General features: G+C 50.7%; 1 protein-coding gene across 1 annotated transcript; it reads right to left on the bottom strand.

Annotated features, from left to right (window-relative positions):
• Positions 1 to 395: 395 nt before the first annotated feature.
• On the bottom strand, positions 396 to 5,440 carry LOC120999285 (translation initiation factor IF-2-like). Its single transcript, XM_040430156.1, has 3 exons — positions 4,467 to 5,440; positions 1,914 to 1,994; positions 396 to 991 (listed from the first exon to the last, which is right to left on the bottom strand). The coding sequence occupies exons 1-3, from the start codon at positions 5,359 to 5,361 to the stop codon at positions 396 to 398; spliced, it is 1,572 nt and encodes a 523-aa protein (XP_040286090.1). The 5' UTR covers positions 5,362 to 5,440.
• Positions 5,441 to 8,287: the final 2,847 nt, after the last annotated feature.

Genomic DNA, 8,287 nt, shown 5'->3' with positions numbered 1-8,287 from the left:
CCTCTCCCAATAACCACACACAGCCACTGTTTGGATTAAATCGGCCACAGCAGCCGTCTTTTATTAAATAATATAAATAACATGAATAAACATAACACTTGATATAACAATGACATATATATATAAATATATACATGTCTAACTGACGAGGGGGGTCCTAGAAGCCGCCTAACTGCACCTTAAACGACCACAAACCACCACGGCAATTCCATCTTGCCCCCAGCCGCGTACCACAAGCTCGGGGACACCAACTGACGGACGCCATACCAAGCCAACCAGGTGCCCCAACTCTGAGAGTCCAGCCCCACCATTGAGGCCCTCTCATTCACCGTTACCATCCAGTAGCCCCAGCTTCTATGACCTCCCCCCGCCAACAACGCGCAGCTTGACAGGCCTTAAGCTCGCGCGTTCCGCCACACCCGGAGGGCTGTTTCAATACCTCCCTGCAAGTCCAGTGACCACAAATCAATGCCCACCGCATTGAGGTGGACTCCATCCTGTCTCCAAAAGCCTCCTGTTCCTGCTTCCAACTCGGGGTGCCTCACCACCACCGCCCCATGTTTGGCACAGAACCGCCCAATCACCCTGTTCAGCTTAATCCTAGCCTTATTCAGCCTTTCAACCGATCTCGCCTCCCTCCAGACCTTCCTGGGGACAATGTCCGACCACACAGTGACAACTGACGGGAAGAGGGACCACAAACGCAAAAAATCAAAACGTATATCCCTGATCAACTCTCTGCAAGGTCGGACCCCTAGGTCATTTCCCCCAACATGCAACACCAAGATATCTGGGACTCTATCTAACCTGGCTTGCCGATGAACCTCCTGCAAAACATTACCCCACACCATACCTCTGCGTCCGATCCATCTTACTATGGCTGTCCCCCGATCAAACCCCAGCTGCCGCCCATTCTGCCGAACATCCGCTCGTAATGCCCCCCAGAACACGAACGAATGGCCCAGGATCCAAACTAATAACGGGGCATCACCTGAAAAAAGAACGAGACAAACATGGTTAGACACAGCCTTAAACTGCCCCTAAACGCACATACAGCCGAAAACGCTCCGACTCCCACCTCCCAATACGCTTAATCACTTCATCTCGCACCCCCAAGCGAGCAGCCTCCGTGGCAGCACCTATCCTGAAGGAATGACCCGTAAACTTGCCAGAGTCCATTCCTAGATTACGCAAACATTTCTTGAATACCGCTATAAATTGAAATCGTGATAAAAAGGAGCCATCCTCGTGTCTGAGAATCGGTCCTGCCGCGACCCCTGCCCTTCCTTGAAAATCCCGCAAACACCGTACTGGACACAATAGACATCCCGGCACCTCAAACAATGAGACTAAATGACCCCTCCCCTCCTGATCCGTCTTTGAAAATCTCAGATAAATCAGCACCCTGTCGTCATATAACGTTACATCCTCACTCCTCAGACCCCCTTCCCGCTGCACACTTGCACACACTAACTCCCCTAAACGAAAGGCTCCGAAAAAAGCCAGAGCAAAGGCTAGTCTAAATAAGCTCACCTCCCAAGCCGAGCGACACACTCCAGCTACCTGCTCCCCTAACTGTAACAATAACGAAAAGGACACCGGTAGGCGGGAATCTTTGACACGCTGAAACCTTCTATAACCCTTCAAAATTTGTCGGACCAAAAAGGACTTAGTAATGTCCGGGGAATTCCGCAACTTGAATCCGAAAGCCAAGCCCGCCATGCAACCATTGATCTTGGCAACCGACCAACCTTGATCCTTCACGTGGCCAATGAACAGTAACAACGGAATTTCCCCGTCCAGTACCTCGACCCCTAGGTCATTACACCACTGCTGCCACCTACTCCAAGCCCTATCGTACATCCTCCATGTGCCTTCACTCAATGATGCCTGCAACAGACAAGCTACGGTACCTCCAGGATCTCCCACAACGACTCTGGACACACCAATCCGACCTGACTCGCCTCCGGGGCCAGCTGGCGAAACCGCTCCCACTGAAAACGAGAAAGTGCGTCAGCTATACAGTTAGAGGAACCAGGCACATGCACCGCAAACACCCAAGCATTAAGGGACAAACACCGGAGAACCAACTGCTGCAATAGGCAAATAACTGGGGGGGAAGAAGCCGTTACCCTGTTGATGGCTTGCACAACTCCCAAGTTGTCACAATGGAAACGAACCTTCTTGTGCCGAAACTTCTCCCCCCAGAGCGTGACTGCCAACACAATGGGGAAGAGTTCCAACAATGCCACGTTTTTTACCCACCCTTTTCGTACCCAGGACTCAGGCCACCGACCCGCACACCACTGCCCTTCACAGTACGCCCCAAAACCCGCTCCACCCGCAGCATCCGTAAACAATTCGAAATCAAACGCATCAACCACCCCCCCCATAACTAATGCTCTGCCATTAAACTGTTTTAAAAAGGAATCCCAAACTTTCAAATCCCCTTTCAACTCCCTGCCTAGTCTAATAAAATGGTGGGGAGACACCACCCCTCCTGTCGCCGAAGCCAACCTCCTACTAAAAATGCGGCCCATAGGTAGGATTCTGCATGCAAAATTTAATTTGCCCAACAAAGACTGCAGGTCCCGCAGACGAATCTTTTTTGCTGTCAATGCCGCCGCCACCTCTGTTCTTAAATCTGACACTTTGTCTACTGGTAGCCTACACTCCATCCGCTGTGTATCTATGACAATACCCAAAAAACTTAGCTCAGTAGCCGGCCCCACCGTTTTGTCCACCGCTAACGGGACTCCAAAACACTCAAAAACAGACTGTAATGTGGATAACAACAACGAACAAACCCTGGATCCCCCCGGCCCCAAACACAGGAAATCATCCAAATAATGAATGACAGAGTGACAACCTGATTCCTGAACCACCACCCACTCCAGAAAAGAACTGAAACGCTCAAAATATGCACACGATATTGAACAGCCCATTGGCAAACACCTATCCACAAAATAAGCGCCATTCCAAAAACAACCCAGTAAATACAAACTATCCGGGTGAACTGGCAACAACCGAAATGCCGCTTCAATGTCACATTTTGCCAACAGGGTACCCGGACCCAGCTTCCTTACCCACTCCACAGCCGCATCAAAGGAGGCATAAACCACAGAACAAAGTTCCGGGTCAATGCCCTCATTGACCGACGCACCCTTAGGGAATGATAAATGGTGGATGAGCCTAAATTTATTAGGCTCCTTCTTAGGGATCAAACCCAAAGGGGAAACTCGCAAGTTACTGATGGGTGATGTAACAAACGGACCATCCATCCTCCCTAGGGAAACCTCTTTAGCTAACTTTCCTGTCACTATGTCCGGGAACTGCAATGCCGAGCGCAAATTCTTCCGCTTCTCTAAGACTGGTAACGGGTGTGAAGGTATATGAAAACCGAACTTAAACCCTGAATACAAAAATTCAGCTAACTCCTGGTTCGGATATCTATTTAGATGCCCCACCATCCTTTCCACTCGCACTGGGGTCTGCCCCTTTTGCAAAACTATCCCCCCCCCTTTGTCTACCCCCTCTAAAACATCTGCTAGCCCCATGGCCCCCGCCACACACGGAACATTCATGCCTAAATTTGCATTTTTGGCCGAATTTGCAACTTCCCTCATTGAAAAGGAAGCAGTATCCTCTTCCAACTGGGGGCGTCCCTGTACCTTGCTGTACCCCAACCCCTGACTCACTCCGAAAGGACTGACCACTCCTACCTGGCGCTGTCACCCTCATCCATAACGCAATGTCCTTATGGTCCCATCTCATATTAGGACGGACCGCTTTCCTCTGACGAAACTGCTCGTCATACCGTAACCACCCGGAACCCCCATACACTCTATAGGCTTCCCCAATAGCATCCAGATAGCAAAATAAAGGGGAACAGCATTCCGGACTCTTCTCCCCAATCACACTTGCCAAAATAGCAAAGGCCTGTAGCCAATTACTAAATGACCTAGGGATAAGGCGATAGCGACGCTTATCATCATCCTCCTTTCTTACTCCATCCTTTTTTACCACATCAAGGTTGAACCGCTCCAACGGAAGCAGCGAAAAAATTTCTATATACTCTCCCTTCCAAATTTTCTCACGCACCTCCGTTTTCAAATGCGCTCCCAGGGGACCCTCAAAGCAAACATACACCTCCCCTTTTGCGGCGTCATCTAATCTGGGCCTATCCTCCTCACCTCCCGCCTGCGTCTGCACTGACACTGATTCGGCTACACCCGTGCTATTGGCCACTGCTACATTACTATTGTTAGCGGTCGCCGGTACATTGCTATTTTCTGCCCCCAACCCCCACGCTGCTAAGGGGGTAGCCCCCGTTGCCCCCCTATCCTGACTAACCCCAGCTAAACCACACAGCAAGCGCCCCAAACCACCGATAATAGCACTATTGCTCCCCCCCGCCCCAGGCGCCACATTAAATATAGATAACAGTGTTCCCAGTGATGTCTCACCTAGCTGCCCGGGTGCTGTGAACCCGGCAGCCGCAGGTCCTGATTCCTGACGGACGACTCCTGGATCCACGACGTTCCTTTGATGGGTACTTGCGCTGTTCGCCGGCAGCACCCCAGCCGGATCACTGCTGGGTGCGTTAGGGATGGCTCCGGGACGCCCTCTGTCCTCAACGGTGTCAGGACCAGTAGCGAACTGTCCGCCCTCAGGAAATGGCCTGCGCAACTCCCTGTCCTCCATATAAGCATCTGCACGCCTGTCTTCATGCCCAAAAGGCCTGCTCTGGGGCGGGGAGCCGTCCAGAACAGCCTCGTCCTCCTCCTCTGTAAGAAGCGCATCATGGCAAGGCCTGCGCCCGTCCCTGGCACCTACAGGCGCAGCCTCGTGTGCCACTGAAAGGGGCTCATCCTGTAAGGGCCTGCGCCGGGCCGCCCTGGCCGACCGCGCAGCCCCGCTGCTGCCTCTGCTGCCACTACCTCTCCCACGCTGAGCAGGCCTCCGACTCCTGGGGACAGGAGGGGATCCTGCAGAACCAGGTCCTGACTCCCCTGTTGCTGGCGCGATGGGCTGAGGGGAAGGCCCCACAGCCTCTGGAGGGTCCCGCCGGACATATGGATTCCTCCCACGCCGGGAGGCCGCAGTAGCCTTAGAATGCTCCCGGCGTGGAGGGTCCCTTGTGGGGCTCCTGACACGGCGCCGGACCCGGGGGGGTAAATCAGGGCTCAGGCGCGCCGGCGGCCGTACCCGCCGCGGCCGTGTAGCTGCTGGAGTAGGGCTAGACGTACCCACCTCCGCCCCCCCTAGTAATGCGGTCACCTGCTGCTCCAGCCAGTCGCTGCCCCTGGTGTCCGCCGCTTCCCTCAAGCGCCGCAGCATCACCTCCACTGCTTCTGCCATTGCTGAATCCGATGCTGCAGTTCAGAAGATGTTGGCTCTCTGCCAGATGCTGGCTCTCTGCTCCTAAAATGGCGGGCGCTGACCTGCCTCACCACTACTTCAGCCTGCCGCTCCCCGCCCCTTTCTAGCTCCTCCCCCCTTTTCCTGCACTCATCCACTTAACCCTTACCTTCCCTGACCCTTGCTCACAAAACCCCTCATGCCGGCCTCCCCTGAAGCGTGCCGCTTCGTCCGGCCTCACTTTATTGGATCAGTTTTCTGGAAACTTCAGTTTTAGGTAGAATTTCCCCATGAGTAAAGGTAGTACAAATGTAGTGATGTGGGAGTCAACGACTTGTGGCAATAACAACCTTTCATTTACCTTATTTGTGCATTTCCCTTCATCATTTTCATCTTTCCGTTATCGTGCAATTGTGATATTGTTTCATTGTTCATTTCAAAACTTGGTTTCCCGTAAAAGGCCTATAATTCTATAAAGCCAACACGTTTCTCAGCATAGACTTTGAAGATTATATAATAGAGCTCTGCATATGCAGGTACAGAATGAGTTTTATTTCTACAGCAAACAGGTAGCAGATGATTACCAAAAAGGACATACATGCAAATCAAAAAATCAAGACAAGGTGTTGGCTACAGGAAACCAGTTTCTAAAAGTGGTTTGAATAGTACAATCGTCTCCAACGTTTAGCTCTCCATGTGTTACAAAACTAAAACTCTTAGCTTGTCCAGTAAGCCTGTGGAGAGCCGCTAGTTGAAAACTTGTGCTACCGTATCTAGGATTTTAGTCATGCATGAAAAGAGAGGACGTTACGCATACAGTATCTTAGCGATAAGCTACAAAGGTTGAGATGGGAAAACTCCATTAAGGCTGGGTTCACACCTGAGCGTTTTACAGCGCGTTCCTACGCGCTGTAAAACGCTCAACAGGCAAGAACCAATGCTTCCCTATGGGCATGGTTCTCACCTGAGCGTTTTACAGCGCGTGCGAACACGCTGTAAAACTCCCTACGCCCCAAGAAGTACAGGAGCTTCTTTGGGGCGTAGTGTCGCGCGTTCCCGTACATAGACTTCCGGGAACGCGTGACAATGGGCATTTGCATACTTCCGGAGCCGCGTATGTGAGACGCCCGGAGAATCGCGCATACAGAGCGCTCAGGTCAGTACGCTCAGGTCTGAACCCAGCGTAAGTTGTATTCCATGTGAGACATGTATGTCATATTGTCAATGGAGGTTTTGCGAGACTTTCGCCTACTGGAAAACTAGGGGTCACTTGCTCCCTCGTTAGCAGCCCAAAGGGGATGATTTGGCCACAATTGGAGAGAGCCTTGTGTATAAATAAAACCAAAAGAGGAACTGCACTCGCAAGTGTACACTGACACCCAGACAATCAATGAAAGAACTGGCTGGATTTAAAGGGCTTCTGTCAGCCCACTAAACCGTTTTTTTTTTTTTTTTGCTTAATAATAACCCCTACACTGCGATTTATCCATACATAAGTAAAATAATAATTTTGGTTCAGTAGAATTTGCTAAAACCCTATTTTTATAATATGTAAATTACCTTGCTACCAGCAAGTAGGGCGGCTACTTGCTGGTAGCAGCCGCATCCTCCCATCGTAATGACGCCCCCTCCGCTTGTTGATTGACAGGGCCAGCGGACGGGATCTTTCTCCGCTGGCCCTGCCTGTTTTCATTCAATATCTTGCGCCTGCGCCGCGGCCGTACCTATCTTCAATCGGCGCAGGCGCACTGAGAGGCGGCCACTCACTCGGCCGCTTCATCCTCAATGCGCCTGCGCCGATGATGCCACATCTACACCCGGCGCAGGCGCATTGAGGATGAAGCGGCCGAGTGAGCGGCCGCCTCTCAGTGCGCCTGCGCCGATTGAATATAGGTACGGCCGCGGCGCAGGCGCCAGATATTGAATGAAAACAGGCAGGGCCAGCGGAGAAAGATCCCGTCCGCTGGCCCTGTCAATCAACAGGCAGAGGGGGCGTCATTACCATCGGAGGATGCGGCTGCTACCAGCAAGTAGCCGCCCTACTTGCTGGTAGCAAGGTAATTTACATATTATAAAAATAGGGTTTTAGCAAATTCTACTGAACCAAAATTATAATTTTACTTATGTATGGATAAATCGCAGTGTAGGGGTTATTATTAAGCAAAAAAAAAAAACGGTTTAGTGGGCTGACAGAAGCCCTTTAAATAGCAGACCCTGATGATCCATTCCCTGCGTTAGTAGAACAAATGCAGGCTTAAATAGGCCACCAAATGCCACTTCCACCTAATTTGTAGTCCACTGTCTGTTGTGAGGCAAGATCCGTCCCTAGAAACAAAGACACAGAAGACATGTCCACACACTGGAAGTGGAGGAGTGTCAAAGCTAGCTTAGCTCCTGAGGCTGATAAAAAGAACTGCTTGTAAACTGCTTCTGAATTCACAGGAGTCACCTGTTTTTCTGTACATGTGATCTCTCCCTCCTTATCTGTTCCGTGAGCTCCGAAGCTGAAAACAAACATAGTGGGAAGTAAGGGAAAGGACATTACAGCAATACATTGCTGGTAGATTCCACAGAAGAGAGACGCCCCCTGCTTGTGAGAGAAATTCATCTAGCTGTGCAAATGAAGAGGGGAAAAATTAGGCTGAAAAAGACATTAGAGAAAATGACCTATTCCTTCAAAGTTATGATTGTACAAAGAAGCACAACCATTATGCAATTTATTTTTAAAACTCCAGTACACTTAAAGGGTCGTTATGTAGCTGACTGACATTAGTGATGTGCTAATGTCAGCAGTACATAACAATATGTTTAACTCCCTGCATGCTGCCGTTCTATTAAAAAACAGACTTTTATAAAATGCTAATGAAGCCTTTAGGTGCTATGAGGGCGTTTCTGCAGCATCTAGAGCTGGGGTGGCCAACCCGTG

This window comes from Bufo bufo, chromosome 4, assembly GCF_905171765.1.
Source record: "Bufo bufo chromosome 4, aBufBuf1.1, whole genome shotgun sequence".
Classification (NCBI taxonomy): Eukaryota; Metazoa; Chordata; class Amphibia; order Anura; family Bufonidae; genus Bufo; species Bufo bufo.
This window is presented reverse-complemented; position numbering and strand designations above follow the sequence as displayed.